Source organism: Gasterosteus aculeatus, chromosome 13 (assembly GCF_964276395.1).
Source record: "Gasterosteus aculeatus chromosome 13, fGasAcu3.hap1.1, whole genome shotgun sequence".
NCBI classification, from domain to species: domain Eukaryota; kingdom Metazoa; phylum Chordata; class Actinopteri; order Perciformes; family Gasterosteidae; genus Gasterosteus; species Gasterosteus aculeatus.
In genome coordinates this window covers 21,660,191-21,677,381 of record NC_135701.1, presented here as the reverse complement: position 1 = coordinate 21,677,381, position 17,191 = coordinate 21,660,191, and the positions used below count along the sequence as shown (strand labels likewise).

The following is a 17,191-nucleotide window of genomic DNA, read 5'->3' as shown; positions in this document are numbered from 1 at the left end:
ATAATTTGTCCTCAGGATGAATGTGCGTAACAGTATCTTCAACAGGAAACTCTCTCTCTCTCTCTCTCTCTCTCTCTCTGTGGGTGTGTGTATGTGCGCGCGCGCGCGCGTGCGTGCGCGCGAGGAATACCCAGCTGGTCCCACAAGTCCTATAATACCAAGCACAACACGCTTTACCTTCAATGAAAGCTGAGACTTGGGGGACGCTGGCTGCCGGTCCTCGAATCACCTCCGAGCTCGGACACAAAAAACCCGAGCGCGTCGCCGTTTTTGCGGCTCATTTGCGCCGCATCCGTTTCACCTTTTATCATCCAAGTCACCAACTGCAGCGCGTTTAGACGTGTGACTTTCCAAAATACCCCAAAAGACAACTTGGATACGTTTTTTGTCCTGCCCACTTTCCTCTATTGCAGGTGGGTCTCATATCGTAAGAGTGGACTCCTCAGGTGATGAAATGTCTTTTTGGACATAGGTGCCACTTTTGGAAAAGTTTTCCACAACTGTGACTTTTTCTTCTTTTCATTCTTCTGGCTCGAGCATGGCTCTCCACGCCCGGTCTGTGTTGGTGCTGCTGTACGGATGGAGTTCTCTTTGCGTCGGATACTGCGCGATGCTGAAACCGGACAGTGTCTCCGACAGACGCAAGGTGGATTTTACGCATCCGGAGGAGACTAAGCAGCCCGGGAAAGACGACCGGGACCTGCTTTTACAGGATACAATGACGGAGCACATGCAGACGCTTTACACCAAGTACAACCGCGCCGGGTTTCCCTTCAAGGACGGCAACACCGTCCGCAGCTTCAAGGCGCACTGGGGTAAGTGTCCAAACTTTTACGCACGTTAACAAAGCGGAGTTGGGGAGCGTTTACGCGCACGTCCTCTTTCGGGTAACATGAACCGGACCGGGTCACATCTTCTGCACTCACTTTACGAGTGCGCCGTGCTGCGCGGACACGTCATTTGTGCGTAATTTAGGAACATACAAAAAGTTTATTACACGGGTTCCGTTTTGAAATAGATTTATTTTTAAACGTGAAAACGGGTGTCACAATCACACACCCGCTGATCCAGCATCACATCTCTTGACGCTAAATCGCTTCGCCCGAAACCTTTTGGTTTTCTCACCTTAACATTTCAGTGTCACATAACTCAGACCTGCTTTTCCTCTTCTCCTCGCGCCAACATCTGGCAGCTGGTCGGCTGCATTCTGCGGCGGACTGAGAGCTTTTCACCGCCGTGAGATTCTTCTATCAACCATTCCACCGGCAACTTTTGCTAAAAAACCTAAAAAACCTACTAAACATATAAACTCTCAGCTGCTTTCGGACCACCGGTTTCCACACCGGGTGAGAGTGTGTGAGGTGATGCTGCCTCCTATCGGCTGGTAGCTGTATGACAGATCTCACTGTGGAACGTTTTCAATGAACTACGACCTTTTTAAAGAAAAGGTATCCGAGATTGGTATTTAATTACTTGGGCAAATAAAAACCAGCAGTTTCGATGTTGCTGAGGAAATTGCTTAAGATTCAGACATATATACTGATATATTGTTGTGTTTATTGTAGTGTATTCGAAGAATTTGGTCTTGAAGTCCTGCACAGCTGTGTAAATCATTCTGTTCATCATGCACGCAGGTACGATAAACAAGAAGCAGCTGCAGATTTTCAACCTCACCTCCCTCACCAAGTCGGAGGACGTTCTGTCCGCCACTCTTCATTATTACATCGGAGACCTTCAGAACAGCACCTGCTCCCGGTCCAGAAGCTGTGCTCGCCACGGCCCCCGCAGGCACAACCACATCCACATGGTCATCTGGAGCTTCGCCTCTGTGGATAACAAGATAAGGACTCTCGGACACTTTCGGATCAACGTGTCCACCCTCTACAGGGACTTCATATCCTGGCAGTGGAAGGACGTCACGCGAGTGGTGGACCAGGCCAAACACCATGACGAGCTGCTCATCGGGATCGACGTGACTTCCCAAGGGCCCCAGCCCTGGAAGGAGCTCCTGTCCGACCGCTCGCCCTACATCCTGGTCTACGCCAACGACTCGGCCATTTCCGAACCGGAGAGCGTGGTGGCCACGCTGCAGAGGCGCCACCCGGTGGGAGGCGAGGCCCCCAAACTGGGACTGCGTGAGCGAAACGACACGGAACACGAGCTGCGGCAGCCACCGCCGCCGGCGCCGCCCAGGGGCAAGCGCTCGGTCAACGTCCTGCTGCCGCTGCAAAACAACGAGCTGCCCGGCCCCGAGTACCCGTACGAGACGGCCGGGTGGGACGAGGCGAGTCCGTACGAGCCTTTCCAAAACAAGCAGGCCCGCCGGCCACGCAAGAAAACGCGCAAGAATCCGAGGCACAAGATGCCCCTGCTGCAGTTCGACGAGCAGACTATTAAAAAGGCGCGAAAGAAGCAGTGGAACGAGCCCAGGAACTGCGCCCGGAGGTACCTGAAAGTGGACTTTGCCGACATCGGATGGAGTGAGTGGATTATATCCCCCAAGTCGTTTGATGCCTACTACTGCTCAGGGTCCTGCCAGTTCCCCATGCCGAAGGTGAGAGTCTTGCGAGGTACTTCTGCAACGCTTGCCAACCCAAGGGGTCGGTTTGGTTAAAACTCTTTCTGTCTTTATTTGACCTTTTTAGGCCTCTTGAGATTAGTCAATGCCTTCAACAAATGGAACTTGTCTCGCTGGATTACAATGAGACAGGTTGGGAACCATTGGACTGTTGGGTCAACCAAAACCTTTCAGGCTTTTCTCCCAATAGAGTCAATTGTTTTATTTCTATTTCAACCTCAGTTTAAAACCTTCAGTTCTTTTTCCAGCTCTTCAATCCGTTATCGTATCTATTATCTGTATCGTAATATGATTTCGATGGTCTGGTTCAGATACAGCTGATGCCATAACTCAATGCAGTACAAAAGGTATGGTGTACATTATGTAAATAGAACAGGTTCAGCTGGATAACGTTAATATCAAAAGTCCCTGAAGCCGATCACTCTTATATTATAGATGATAATGACAAACACACTGATATAAATGTTTGCCATGTGCTTTGATCTCCACCTACCAGGACAGAGTGGTAACTCATGCTTTTATCTTCTGAAGTTCATCTTACCCTCATTACATCTTTGTAGAGACACATCCAAACTCAATTTACGTAATACAAAGACATCTAAGGTCAAAGCAAAGTCAAACTCCAGATGATGTCGTTTGAATTCGTAACGAAAGGGGCAAACCGTCCGGCTCGGATGGAGAGGCAGGTGGCGGATCTCAACATTAGAAAATCAATAAAACTTTACAGTTGTATTAACAGTGCTCCTTTGAAAAGGAAGAAGCGCCTTCAAGGAACCAACTCAACTGTATTCCTTTCCTGACGGGTTTTTCCTCAGGGAACATTCACACGTTTAAGAAAGAATTGAGAGAAATACAGAAACCTGTTAAACATCAGCCCTCCCCTAACCCTAACCCCCCCCCCCCCCCCGCCCCCCGGGACTAGATAACATCACAGGTATTTTAAACGTGGGCGGAATGCACGAGATCCGTCCACTTAATCCATTACCTTTGTAGTCGGACGTAATTAGTCCCAGAAGTGGGTCCCGAGGGCCCCCCTCCCCCTCCCGTGGGCTCTCCGCCTGTGATCTCGTGAGCTCGTTTCTCCTCCGACAGGCTGAACTTTTAAAAGCTGCTAAATAGCCCCCATTAAAAAGTGCCCTGTCACTCATTGGGTTCTGCGGAGACGTGAAGCAGCTGAGCAGGTGTTTGAGGGGCGGGGCGGCTTTTAAATTTCCGCTTGACGGACACGCTGAAGGACATGCAGTCACGTCGCCGTGGTTACGTGTAGTAAAAACCTTTGGATTTGGTTTGGATTAAAGTAAGTACTTGTTGCATTATTTTAGTTAACCTTTGACCTTTGGTTGGTTACACTCACGGCAACCTCCTGGGTGAAAGTTCTGTCTTTGTTTGACCACAAACATCCAACCCGACCGGCACTGCAACTCCAAAAACAAACAGAAGTGGGGGGAGAGAAAGTTCCTCCTCAAAAGGCCATCGATAGTTCTGAAGGCTGCGATACGATAAGGACAAATGGTCACAATGCACCAAACCACTTTAAAATGAGGAAAGATCCCAACGGAAACCTTCGCTAGACTGAATAGATTTGATTATATTTCACCAAACTCTATTTAAAGGTGAGAACCAGGTTTATGAGGCGGCTTAACCTATAAAACAGCTGCTCCGGTTTTGTCGTTCTTGCATGTTGGGAGCAGGTTGTGTAGCGTGGATGCACGGACGCCCCTCTGGCTCGCTCATGGGCCGCGTGTCATGTTCCCCCTGTGTTCCTCCTGCCACAGGCCTTGAAGCCCTCCAACCACGCCACCATCCAGAGCATCGTGCGGGCGGTGGGCGTCGTGCCGGGCATCCCGGAGCCGTGCTGCGTCCCGGAGAAGATGTCTTCCCTCAGCATCCTCTTCTTCGACGAGGACAAGAACGTGGTGCTGAAGGTCTACCCCAACATGACCGTGGATTCGTGCGCCTGCAGATAGTCCGCTTCCGTTCGAATATCCACACGTGCGGCCCAAAAAAATCGAGGTGAAGGTGGAAGGAAAGGAATCGCGCGAGGAAGGTAAACTGTAACGGAGACACGTCCTCGCTGCAAAAGAATCATAAACGCTGCATCCAGATGTTCAAAGCCGGCTGGAGGACGTGAAGAGAGACAAGAACTGAAGGAAACGTCTCAGACTCAGTTCGACCCGACGCTTCGTCTCTGTCTCTCTCTCGGCCTGAAGTTGTCTTTCGGTCACCTATGCTCGCACTCGCATGGTCTTTGTTACTATCTGTATGTATTTATGTCTGTACTATCACTGTGTTATTCACTATATGAGCAGTTATTGTGTAATTATTGGCTTGGCTGCTATAAAGAGACGTATTAGATTCCAAAGCCAGACTTGTGACGTGGGCGCTTCAGCGGGCAGCCGTGCGCTCACTGCTCTGTGGTCAGAGTTTAATCGTAGGATGACTTGCTGGAGGAGACGCATTATACCTTTTTTTTTGCCATTTATTTTTACAAGCAGTCTGCAGATTGATTTTAAAAGATAAAGGGATCAGCATATCAAAAAGAGACTGCATTGAACGAGGTTAAACCGTTATAAAATCCATCTGATGGGCTCGGACAGAAGTCGGCCGTGGGACATAAAGGATTCATACGCGTGGTTTTAATGAGCCTGATTTTTTTGTTGTTAAATGGATATACAGAATGTCATTCATCAAGAAATTGTTGTAAACTGCCAGAATGCTCGTAGAAATCAGTTTTTTTCAACAAAAAAAATGAACAAAAAAAGTTGGTTTCAAGTCCGCGTCGATTGCAGGTCTGGAATGAGTTTTGCATTTTGGGTTTTCATCGATAAAACAACATTTGCGCCGTCTTACACGTCAGTTTTCACTCCGATTTTCAGCGAGTTGAGCAGAAGATCAAATCTGACGGATGGATGAGCTGATTTGTGTTGCTGGTTGACCTACACCTTTAACATCCCTGTTAAGAGTCGCCATTACGTAAATGATGGCGGTTATTTGATCCCGTCAGGCCGACGTTGAACAGGATGAGCAGTGAACACGTCGTCCATCAATCAGAGCTCCTGAAACCAAATATTTATTCAGATGAAATATTCTGAAATCCAGCAGCACACCTGTTTCATTCCATGGACTTGTATATTGTTTCTGTACATAACATCTGTTTTCATCCGGTGGATTCCTGCTTTTGATTCATCGCCTGTTTGGAGAACTGAGCTCCGTTTGCAATGAAGTTGAAGTAGAAGCGAGCAGCTGGTCAAAGATCTCTGCCACGAGAGAACAAAGTGCGTTTTCTTTTGATGAGAATGAATTTACTCTCAAATGTATTTTGCATCATTTCCCAGAGGCATTTATTCTTTGTCGATTTTCTAACTTTATATATTTTGTACTGACACTTTTTTTCCCTCCGGTTTGTGCCTCCTCATCTCGCGCCAGTGTCGGTTGTCTCAGCGAGCGCTGCGGCGTGAAGCGGCGTCCTCTGGTTTCTAAAGGCCTGTGGGCTCATCGGAGGGACCAACAGAATATTGGCTCCACTTCCCCGTTCAGTCCCATCTTGTAAACTAAACACAATCGCTTGTACAATAAGCTTCATAAAATATATTTGTATATGGAAATGACCCTTTAACATGCACCTATTTATTTTCTGTATGTTGCATATCTTGTACAGGTGTGGTCTGTTTAACCCCCCCCCCTAAATCCTCTGCGCTCTGACCATCCCTACGAAGCATTCAAAGAACTGAATAAAAGTATGCAAGACTCATTGGAAGTTATTACGGTTGAACACGATGACGTCATCTTCTTTTTAAGCTGGCAGGCTTCATCAAAGGAACAAATAGCAGCAACGAACAGAAAGGAAACCGAATGCACTGTAAGAATGACATGGAGGCAGCTGTGCAGGTTGCTTTGAGTAATATCTTCAGGGAAGATCCAGGAAAACGATTCGATTGGAAGAGAAAAGACGATTTGGAAATATTAACACAGCTGTGTCCTGCATGCAGAGTCATTATCTGGAGTGTCTCCGTGTGCTCACACACACGCGGTTTACCAAGTAACGCGTTGCTCCTTCAGGCGCCCTGGATGCTCATCCTAAGGTCTTCGTGTTCTTTAGTGGTTCTCTTCGTGGTGACGACACTGTTAGCGGAGGAACCGTGTGGGATCCCAGTGAGAAGGTGGAAAAGTCACAGCGCCTCTGTTTGTTCTCAAATCGTTTTCCTTATTTGAAGTGTCGTCTCACGCACACACACACACACACACACACACACACACACACACACACACACACACACACCTCCTTTTCTCAACAGACGTAAACAAGCTGGACATGTAATCCCCCCCTGGCTGTAAGGAAATAGAGACTTTGCAGCTGCATCACAATGATCCCCCACCAACCACATCTGGAGCCATCGTGGGGCCGTGAATATGATATTCCAGAGGTATCTGTAAGAGATTATCATACGGGCGGAGATCGATTGAGGAATGTGAGAACATAACACTGCCATACGACTCGGTTTTCAAGGCTTCCTGCAAACTGTTATGAGACGAGGCCTGCGTGCCTCAGCCTGCAGGCTAGCTTGGCGAAGCTAACACCGTAATCACGTAATCAACAACCACCGACTTTGGAGCCGCAGCCGAAACCACCGAGCAGGGAAGTTTGTGCAGTGGCTTCCCTGCTTGCCGTGTTCATCCGTGATTAAATAGGACTACGTTGGCTTTTTGACTTGTTATCGCCTCAATGTTCCAAACCTCTCAGCGCTTAGCTTGTGCTAAACACGGAGCTTTAGCACATAAGTAACGGAAGACTAAAGCACATTTGTTTGCAATTCAAAAGTTCTATTAGGGATTCACAATTGCGGACAGAAAAAGACATTTAATTCTTACATTTTAGGTTGTTAAAATAGTTTGACTGACGGTGCAGGGCTAACCTCGTAACCCGACTCACTCTGGCTCGTCATATTTTATAGATAAATACATTTATTGTATCTTGGGGCTGAAGGTATGTTGATGAAGTTGCAGCAAAGCAGCAGAGAGTCACATGTTGTTTTTGTTGGAACTGAATATTTGTAACGGGAAGAGTGACCTGTCAATCACAGTAAGCTCCGCCCTAAACTCTGCTTTACGGGATATTTGACTATAAATGGAGCATAATTTACTAAATGCACATCATGATGTATTGAAGAAGATCTAAAACCAGAGACTGAGACAGAAAACGCATGTTTACAATGTTTACTGAGGTCATAAATCAAGTGAGGAGTAGTGACATTTTCTCATAGACTTCTATACAATCAGACGTCTTCTTTGCAACCTGACTGACCCCTGCTGGTCAGACGGGAAAATGCAAGTTTTAAGACACTTCTGCATCGGCTTCACGTGACAAAACCGCCGTCTGCCGTCTGATTGCAGCAAAAAGGTGCAACATTCCTCAGCAGCAGATTTCAGTTTTAGGAATTTTAGCTTCGATGCTAACAACACGCTGCAATTGTTGTACCACTATTAGCACTACATTGTACATGATTTGCTGCAGTGCCGGTCAGATATATTAGCTGAATGGATGGTGACGGTAACGTAACGACCTGTTAAACTTGAGTCTTTTGTTTTTGTGTCGAGGCGGCCAATAAGATCATAAAGTTAGCAGCTTAGTGCAGTCACTGTTTCTGAGAACATGAGGACCTCCACCATGTAAGATCCCCTGAACACCCACTCTGCCCATTGAGGACAACAAGGAAAGATGGAGCGGAAAGTCTCAGAAGTCCATGTCCCAACCGGACAGCTCATCTGGAGGACTGTCCTCGTCCGGAGGGTAGCTGTCGAAATAGCTGTGATCTGTCGGTCCCGTGAGCTGAAAGAAAAGACAACCAAGGAGGAAAGGACAGTAATTAAGATATCAATGTTTAAGATGGCCTCACAAGCATCAGCACGTTATAGCTGTAGATTTAAATGGATTAAATTCACATTGACATTTTAGCTATCAAACAAATCTCCATCGGTGCTCCTTTTATTATATCTGCTTTGCATTAGAACTTAGCAAAATACTTCTAGTTCAACAAATCTGGACGAAGAGCTACACTTACTTCTCTTTTCAGAGGTGATGGTAAAGTCATGGCCTTCAGTCCCTCCCAGTTGAAGCCGTTGAACCACCTTCAGGCAAACAAGAACAAGTAAACCTGAGCCAGACAGCGGAAACACATTGATGTTGTAAATCAAAGCTCGACTAATTCCCCCCTCTGATGTTACATGAACCTTTATGACCATTTGTCCTAAACTTGACCCCTTGTTTCTGGGGGCATGCCTGATATTTGGTCTTCCTCGGGGCGTATTCCCTCAAAATCTAATTGATGTACGGACAGACTGTCACGTCCAATAACGCAATGACCCTTGTGAACATCTTGGCGTCCCTCTGCTGTCGCACAGTGTGATCACTGATTATCTAATTGCTGAGGTCATTAACCGCCGGCTCACATTCGTAATGTTCAATCAGTGCTAATAGCTCGTGCTAATCTCCCCGTCCTTACCGGTGCTTCTTGATATCAGTTATTCCGTTTTTGAGGTTTCCCAGTCGCTCTGAGGGATTCCGCCTGGAAGGTGAAACAAGGACCGTTTTGACCAAAACAATCTCTTTTTGGATAACAGATGCTTGCTAACCTTTAATTAGACCCTTGCGGTGGTGTACGTGAAGGTGTAAAGGGGATTTTCTACCTGCACAGCTTCCGTATGAGGTCCTCGGGTCTCTTTGTGACCTTCTTGGGAAAGTCCATTTTCTCGATTCCCTTCAAGATGAAGGTGTACGTCATCATCTGGTCACTTCCGGTGAACGGGGGACTGTGGAGTGCAGTGAAAAGAAAAAGATTGAATTCCTTTGATCGGTCTGTTGATAATAATAATATTAACAGTAATAACAATTACTGCAAATCAGGAAGTAGATTGAAACGATAATCAGAGGAAGGGCGATGACATGGCGCGATACGAAGAACAGATGGCCGACCTGCCGGTGAGGAGCTCAAACACCAGGATGCCCAGAGACCAGAAGTCCACACTGAAGTTGTGGCCTTTGTTGAGGATGATCTCGGGGGCCACGTACTCCGGTGTCCCGCAGAAGGTCCAGGTCTTTTGGCCGCATCGGATCTTCTTGGCAAAACCAAAGTCAACCTGGGAAGGAAGGGTCGATCAGTGAAAGACCACCAGGGGAAAATACCCCAAGTGACCCCTCACCCCGAGGAACCTTTGAGACCTGTCTCTGAGTAGCAAACTGCCTCAAGAAGTGCGTCGTTTTAGCTCCATCACTTACGCACAATAGTTCCTGCAGTGAGTGCAAAGCTCCAACTTGTTTGACTCGCCAGCTGTGGTTACTGATTTGGTCTTTTTAGGATGGGGATTGAGACGCGGGCAGTCGCTCACCAGCTTGATGTACCCCTCAGCGTCCAGCATGAGATTCTCAGGCTTCAGGTCTCTGTAGAGGACGCCTTTGCGATGGAGGTAATCGAACGCCTCAGTGACGCAACCGACGCAGAATTTGGCGGTGGGCTCGTCAAAACTCCCCCTGAAAGGCGGCAGAACGAGGTCAGACTTCTCTACGCGGAAGCAGCTCATTTTCTGTGACGGTAACCGGACAGTAACACAATTACTTCACGCGGCGAGACGCAAACAAAATGACCAAGCTGCGGAAAAAGGAGGGTTGTCCATCAGCCGGCGGTGGCTGTGTCCTACCTGTCTCTGAGCAGACTCCAGATCTCCCCCCCCAGACAGGCCTCCAGCAGCATGTACACGTACTTGTTGTCCTTAAATGTGCGATACAGTCTGCAGCAAAAGAAGCACAGACGGAGTTAAGCTTCGAAGACAAAGGTGTCATGTAAGCGACCAGAGGGCACGTCGACGTCAGCTCGGATCAGCGTTTGGTCTCTTACGTTAGAGAGTTGCAGAAAACAGGAAGACATTACCAGTTGTTATTATGTCTTTCTAATATAATTAGCACATTATCCATTAGTAGAGCACAGTTATATTTAATGATCATTTGTCTTAATAGTGCAAATAAGCTTTCTTTGGTAAAAAGAAATAAAGAAAAGCAGACTTCTGGCTTGATTCAAAACTACAAAAAGCAATATGGAGATAATTAATTACGCAAAACAGACCATGAACAGAAAGTAGATTTCTTATGCAAATCAATGCAATGTATTCAAAGACATTACTGCTCAAGTTATTGCTTCATTTGTGTACTAATGTGGTTTTAATTGACCCTCCATCGCCTCAGCCTGACAATCATATCAAATATGAAGAGACAACAGGGGGATGAATGCATGCAGTGTGTGAAGAGGAGGTCAACGGGACGAGCGTTTCAGGAGTTGAAGAATGGTTTTAATATCTGGCTGCAGTTGAAGCGGATCACCGTTACGTATCACAAACGCTGCATTATTTCACAGCAAGTACATTTACAAAGGGGACGTCTTCATAGCCCCCGCGATTCCTCCCCGCTGACACGACATAATCTGCTGGAGGCCTCGACTCTGATCTCATCAAAAACCTAATAACTGTTTGCTCCTGGGCTGATGGAGCAGAGCTGAGTGACGGAGGATAAACGGACGGAGGTTTGAGGACTGACTTGACAACGAACGGCGAGCGGGCCTCCGTGAGGATCTTCCTCTCCGAGTGGATGTGCTCTTCCTGCCTGTTGTCCACGATGTGCTTTTTCTTGATGACCTTTAGAGCAAAGGTGACGTCCTCGTCCTGCACCTTCACCTGCAGATGGACATGTGGGGGGAGGGGTGGGCGTAGAGACGCTTTATACAAGTGTAGTAGGACCTGTCAATCACAGAAACTACTTTCCTCGCTGTAGTTTTCACATTGATTACTGCAAAAACTCTTCATGGATTAAATGAATTGTCTACGGCGGCTCGTGGATTCTGGACCCACCAGTTCTACTCGCCCGAAGCCGCCGACCCCGAGGGTGGCGATGACCTCCAGGTGCTCGAAGGGCCTGGACGGGGGAAACGCCGACACCCTGTCCTTCAGCTGGATGACGTCCGCCGACAGCGGCTGGCTCTGGTGACGGGACACCGACCTCCTGGAGGGACGCGGGACGGGGGACGTCACCTCGTTTCAACAAAGGCATGGAAGAGACGGCCTCCCAACGCGAGAGCCTACCTGGCGTGTCTCTTCTTGTCGTCGCGATCCAGCGTGGCCACGTAGCCCTCGAGGTACTTCTGCAGCTCATTGAAGGTCCCCACCGTCTGGTTAAATGTCCTGTCAAACAACGGCACACGTCAACTTGTTTAGGTTCAGGCCACAAATCCCCTTAGCAGGTTAAGGACAAATATTAAGTTTGGCCTTAAAGTAACTTGTCAAGTAAAGTCATTAACACGCCGGGACATGAACACCGGCCTCCTGGTTGAAGGTCCTGTGTTTGTCCACTCGCCCTCCTGTGTGGGCTCTTTTTTACATCACGCCCCTCGAGCATTTTCTCAGAGCATCTAACAATGGGGAAGAAGAACGGGCGACTGGAGGGACTGGCGGGACTGGAAGGACTGGCGGGACTGGAGGAAATGGCGGGAGGGACTGGAGGGACTGGCGGGACTGGAGGGAATGGTGGGACTGGCGGCGGGGCAAAGCGGTGGCGTTGGACGCCCTGAGAAAGATAATATCTAATTGAAATGTTTTTCTCTCCTGCGTTAAAAAGAATCCCAGTTTTAATGGATAAAGAAAAGAAAAAGCATTTAGTGTAAATAACTGTGACAAAAAATTGTTAATAATAGTTCTTAAGACATAAACCCAGGAGAGAAAAGAATCAGATCATATTTAGAAAATTAATCACCAGAACGTTTTTTTTTTGTAATTATTTTTCGTGACTTTTTTTTCGTGACTTTTTTTTTTTTTTGGTGACTTTTTTATTTTTTCAATTTTTTTTTTTTTTTTTTTTTTTGTGTGACTTTTTTATTTTTTTAATTATTTTTCGTGACTTTTTCCAATGCAGTTAGAACAAAAAGTCCTTGAAAGGTCAGAACACTCACTCTCTGTCGATGACGAGGCACTCCACCCCGTTCTCCTCGGCTATGATGTTAGCCGACCGGACATCATCGCTAGAAAAGAGACATTTCTCACTGTCGCGACGGTCTCAAGATAAACAGAGCGTAACGCTTTCAACTTTCTACAATAACAGCAGAGCGTGAATATTTGAAACATTTTGCACCCAAAAAGACCCGTGAATCTGTTGTCGAATCTGGTGTTTTCTCTGAAATAAAGATGAAAAGCACGTCACCTTATTAGGGCTTTCTCTCCAAAGTAGTCTCCCTTCTGCAGCGTGTTGATGGTCTGCGGCAGCTGGTGGTCCTCGGTGGTCTGAGTCACCTTCACCTGCACACAACACAGCCGTCAGGACCCTCGAAGCAACTGTCACTCCGCTGCAGCTTCCACGGGTGCTCTCAGTTACTCTCACAGGTTATATTTGCATGCACTGTAAAAAGAATCCCTGAGAATTGGAATAAATAATGGTGGTAATTGGAACACGATGGCTACGAGTGATAAACGGGCGTTGATGTCGTACGTGCGATGTCGTAATACGTCGAACAGACGTATTTGTGGGAGGGTTCAAATCCGTAACGGCCGGGATGTGTTTTGGCTAAGTGTCCCGTTTGACCTCCAGCGACCTTCACTCCCCCTGTTTCTCCTGGTGGGGGGGGGGGGGGGTTCCTGTATTAGCCCCCTTGTCTCCCAAACAACATGTGTCCCTCTCCGGTTTGGTTAGCTTAGCGCTGAGGAGCTGCTGTCTCGCATGGGCTCATAATGGCATTTTGATAGTCCCCTGTGGACGTCTCCGGCCCCCCTCTCCATCACCCCCCCTCCCCCACCCCCCGGTGTCGGGTTGCCGAATTATCAGACAGGCGGGCGGGTGAGTCATACCCCCGGACTCACCCGCCGTCGGACCAACCTGTTCTTTTGTTGGAGTATTAGCATCTGTTTTAGGAGGAAAACACAATTTTCTTGAGCATTTTATCTTTGAGATACCGAGTCAGTTAAACAACATCGTCCATTAAAGTCTGACACACATAAAAAAAAAACGTTGAATCATTTTCAATTTAATTGAAGTGACAGAGGAAGGCCGCAGGAGCTAAAAGGGCTGAAAACGGCATTTCTTTAACCATCCAACACTCGTGCCGACTGGAGAAAGACCCGTGATGCAGCTTCGTCTAAGCGAGGCCCTGCGGGATTTGTTGCATTGTTGTGGGACCGGATTAAAGCTCGTGTCTAATTAGTCTCGTGGTTTAAAAACGTACCCGGGCCCTAACGTGGTAGAATCACCAGTGGGCATAACGGACAACGAACCCAAAGCCCATAGATGTTATTGAAGAACTGAATGACAGACCTAATCATGGCAACGTGTATTTTCCACCAAACATTCCTGCAATGCAACTTTTTAAATAGTCCAGTTCACCCGATTTATACACACACTTTTTTGAGCTAACTTGAAATCTGGCCCAGTGAACATTTTCATTAGCGATTAACACAATATTTTAATGACTTCACTTATTTCAAATATTGCTTTTTTGGCTCAAGAAAGGTTTTGCAAAAATGAAACCTTCATAGATGTTTATGGTCGTAAATAAAGTCACAACGGACCTTGTTTGAAGTTCAACGGCTCCTTTCAACAGTTTGCTTGTATTTTATAATTGTGGTCTACGGGAAGAAATAGTGCAGAAACATTCTCCAAGAGTGGTAACAAAATGTTTCTGTCACAAATAAATCTAATTGTTGTGTGAACCAGGTAATTTATGAGGGACGGATGAAGTTTACAATTTAGAGCGAGGACATTTCTGTAGTTAAAATCATTCACGGCGGCCCGCCGCATGATGGACGCGCTCGTTTGTGTGCGTTCGTTACCTTCCCCTGTGCGATGATGTAGAAGGTGCTGCCCTCCTCTCCCTCCCGGATGACGTGCTCTCCCTTGTCATAGTATTCCTAATGGGGGAGAGAGGACACGGCAGTCAGTTGAAGCGTCGCATTGATTGGCGCATTGAACCGGCTGTTCTGGTTCCTGGTAGCCGGTCCCCTGCGGGAGGGACGCTGGAGTCAATGATGCTCCATCACTCACAGCTTCTCAGCTCGCTGATCGGGGGGGGGGGGGGGGGATTTTTTGGGGGCCTCGTGGGATTAATGAGACCAGAACAGGTCGATGCCATGTGTTGATTATGATGTCCACGAGGGCCCCCATGGTTTATGTTAATATTAAATCAAATGTGCATTAAATCTTGCCCAAGATTACTTCCTGCTTTGTCACGTGATGCATTTTTCCGTGTGTATTCATTTAACTACTTTATTAATCTAACAATGGATTCACTGCCAGTAACGTAAGTTAAATTACACAAACCTGAGGTGCTGAGCAGAAAGAGGAAAGGACCAGAAATGTCACGGTTATCTGCTCTAGAACAGATGGACAGATTTGGTCCAAGAGGTCAGAACCAGGCGGTTGAAGCTGCATCCTCTGTAGTGACCAGCAGGGGGCGAATATTTTCCTACACTTATCTTATCCACCGTTTGGTTGGAGCTAACCAAGATGGCAACGGACAAAAACAAAAAGATGGCGTCAGGGAAAAATGCGGTGCTGGAGTCTTTGAAATGTCACTTGGGTCGCCATGACTACGCCCACCAGAAAGACTTAAATGGCAACAATGTCTTGCAGTAGCAGCGTTGTCATGATTCGATCGTACCCGACACCCGTCAGCCAATCAGACAGGAGCTGCTCTCGTGTCCCTGCTATTGGCTCGCAGACTTGGCCTTTCTCCCAGACCTCCAGTTGGTGCGGATCACACTCGGCCGGCAAAAGGGTCATTTTAATGTTATGTTCAGTCTCACGAGCATCGTAAAGCTGAGTGACACTTTGAGTCAAACACCGGGGGTACAGCGCGTTCCCTCGGCCTCCACCTCACGCCGTCCGTCAGACCCGAACCCGACACGCCAACGCTCTGCTGAATCAGCTCTCGGCCTTTGTTTTTTGTGTTTCGGTGTAGACGGAGAAGAGCGAGGAATGAAGGTGACCGCGATGAAATATTCTCCTGGGACATCGGCCAAAAATCCCCCACAACCGAGTAATGATGTCGACCACAGATGTTGACCCCCCCCCCCCCCCCCCCCCATGTTTACTGTCAGAACTCTTATCACAAGTGGTGTCTTTCCTTGTTTACGTCCCGTTTTACGCTTCAGGATAGACAGTTTAACGCCATCAGGCCCAGGTTTACTTTATGAAGACGGTCTGGAGGAGACATCCCCTCGTTAGAGGTACCCGGACCCCCCAAACTAACACACATCAACTTGCGGTGCACTCAGTGTGGCTCGTGTGTTAGAAACGCACACTTCAGGGTACATTCGTCCTATTTTCGGCGACTGTCAATCAACCAGTCACAGCAGATATCCACCCTCACGCCTCTCTCTACCACCGGGGGGGGGGGGGGGACCAGAGGAAGGACCGGACCTATTTTAAGGACCACAGCAGTCCTCAGCGGCCCCCAGGTGGGTTCATGCTGACGCTGGAAAGCATCTTGCTGCCTTTGAGGATCAGACATGACGAGAGGACACATGAACGATTTACAACAGCTGTTGCTTTCTTTCACAGAGAAGAAGAGGTTTTAAAAAGGTTCAGTTACAAAATACTGGTTTGTGTACAATATAAAGGTCTCATGGTCCCTCGTAACTGCAACTGTTCCAACTTGATGTACTTGTACATGTTAACCCTTACCCCCTTAGCCCCTCACCGCCTAAACCCCTAACCCGTTACACCCTAACCCTATATTAACCCTCACCTCCTAACCCCCTAACCCGTTACACCCTAACCCCGTACACCCTAACCCTATATTAACCCTCACCTCCTTACCCCCTAACCTCCGAACCCCTTACCCCCTAACCCCTTACACCCTAACCCTAACCCTATATTAACCCTCACCTCCTAACCCCTTACCCCCTAACCCTATATTAACCCTCACCTCCTTACCCCCTTACCTCCTAACCCCTTACCCCCTAACCCTATATTAACCCTCACCTCCTTACCCCCTTACCTCCTAACCCCTAACCCACTAACCCTAAAATAAAGTCCCACAGCTTTCTCTACTAGTCCATTCATCAGACAGAAGAAACGGACAGAAGAATCCTGAAAACGAGGTACCGACCATCACTCACACACAAGGACACACAATACAATCAAATACACACCAAATTCCGTTCCCCCACTGTTTGACAAGAAACTTTAATATTATCTGGCAGATTCTCTGCGAACATCTGCACCACTATTGGGTTACAAGCCCCCCCCCCCCCCCCCCCAACACCCCCCATCCCCCCGAACGGCAGCAGGATCGGCCCGTCAGAAACGACTGAACAAGGAAAGCAGTGAGACGAGTTACAAAAGAACGTCCTTGACGTTTTGGTGGAGAAAAGACGCTGAGAGAGGCGGTTATTGGCCCGACGCTGAAACGCGGCGCTCACAGTGTTTCTCGCACACACACACACACACACACACACTTCACTCTGGCCACACTTTGTATGTTCTCACACCGCCTGTCACATCTTTAAGAAATCACTCGTCCCCCATTTTTGAATAAACACTTTCTGGGGCCTTGGTCAAATAATTCCGGTAACAATATACAGCGCCGG

At 47.7% G+C, this 17,191-nt stretch overlaps 2 protein-coding genes across 2 annotated transcripts in view; one reads left to right on the top strand and one right to left on the bottom strand.

The window, feature by feature from the left end:
* Positions 1–22: 22 nt before the first annotated feature.
* bmp3 (bone morphogenetic protein 3) lies at positions 23–6,329 on the top strand. Its single transcript, XM_040169224.2, has 3 exons — positions 23–815; positions 1,635–2,554; positions 4,354–6,329. The coding sequence occupies exons 1-3, from the start codon at positions 539–541 to the stop codon at positions 4,543–4,545; spliced, it is 1,389 nt and encodes a 462-aa protein (XP_040025158.1). The 5' UTR covers positions 23–538; the 3' UTR covers positions 4,546–6,329.
* A 1,449-nt stretch (positions 6,330–7,778) lies between these two features.
* The window catches only part of prkg2 (protein kinase cGMP-dependent 2), a 13,816-nt gene continuing 4,403 nt past the window's right edge, over positions 7,779–17,191 (bottom strand). The window contains 13 exon segments of the mRNA XM_078086327.1: positions 7,779–8,405; positions 8,638–8,704; positions 9,079–9,141; positions 9,263–9,385; positions 9,549–9,712; positions 9,962–10,103; positions 10,271–10,360; positions 11,160–11,296; positions 11,471–11,621; positions 11,702–11,800; positions 12,565–12,633; positions 12,813–12,907; positions 14,432–14,647. Of these exon segments, the coding sequence (XP_077942453.1) occupies positions 8,310–8,405; positions 8,638–8,704; positions 9,079–9,141; positions 9,263–9,385; positions 9,549–9,712; positions 9,962–10,103; positions 10,271–10,360; positions 11,160–11,296; positions 11,471–11,621; positions 11,702–11,800; positions 12,565–12,633; positions 12,813–12,907; positions 14,432–14,647 (1,512 nt within the window). The 3' untranslated portion in view covers positions 7,779–8,309.

Excerpts from the sequence above, each read along its gene's own strand:
- bmp3 (XM_040169224.2), top strand. The coding sequence starts at position 539 with ATGGCTCTCCACGCCCGGTCTGTGTTGGTGCTGCTGTACGGATGGAGT. Across the intron at positions 816-1,634 it reads CAGCTTCAAGGCGCACTGGG|GTACGATAAACAAGAAGCAG; the intron begins GTAAGTGTCCAA and ends TCATGCACGCAG. Across the intron at positions 2,555-4,353 it reads GCCAGTTCCCCATGCCGAAG|GCCTTGAAGCCCTCCAACCA; the intron begins GTGAGAGTCTTG and ends CTCCTGCCACAG.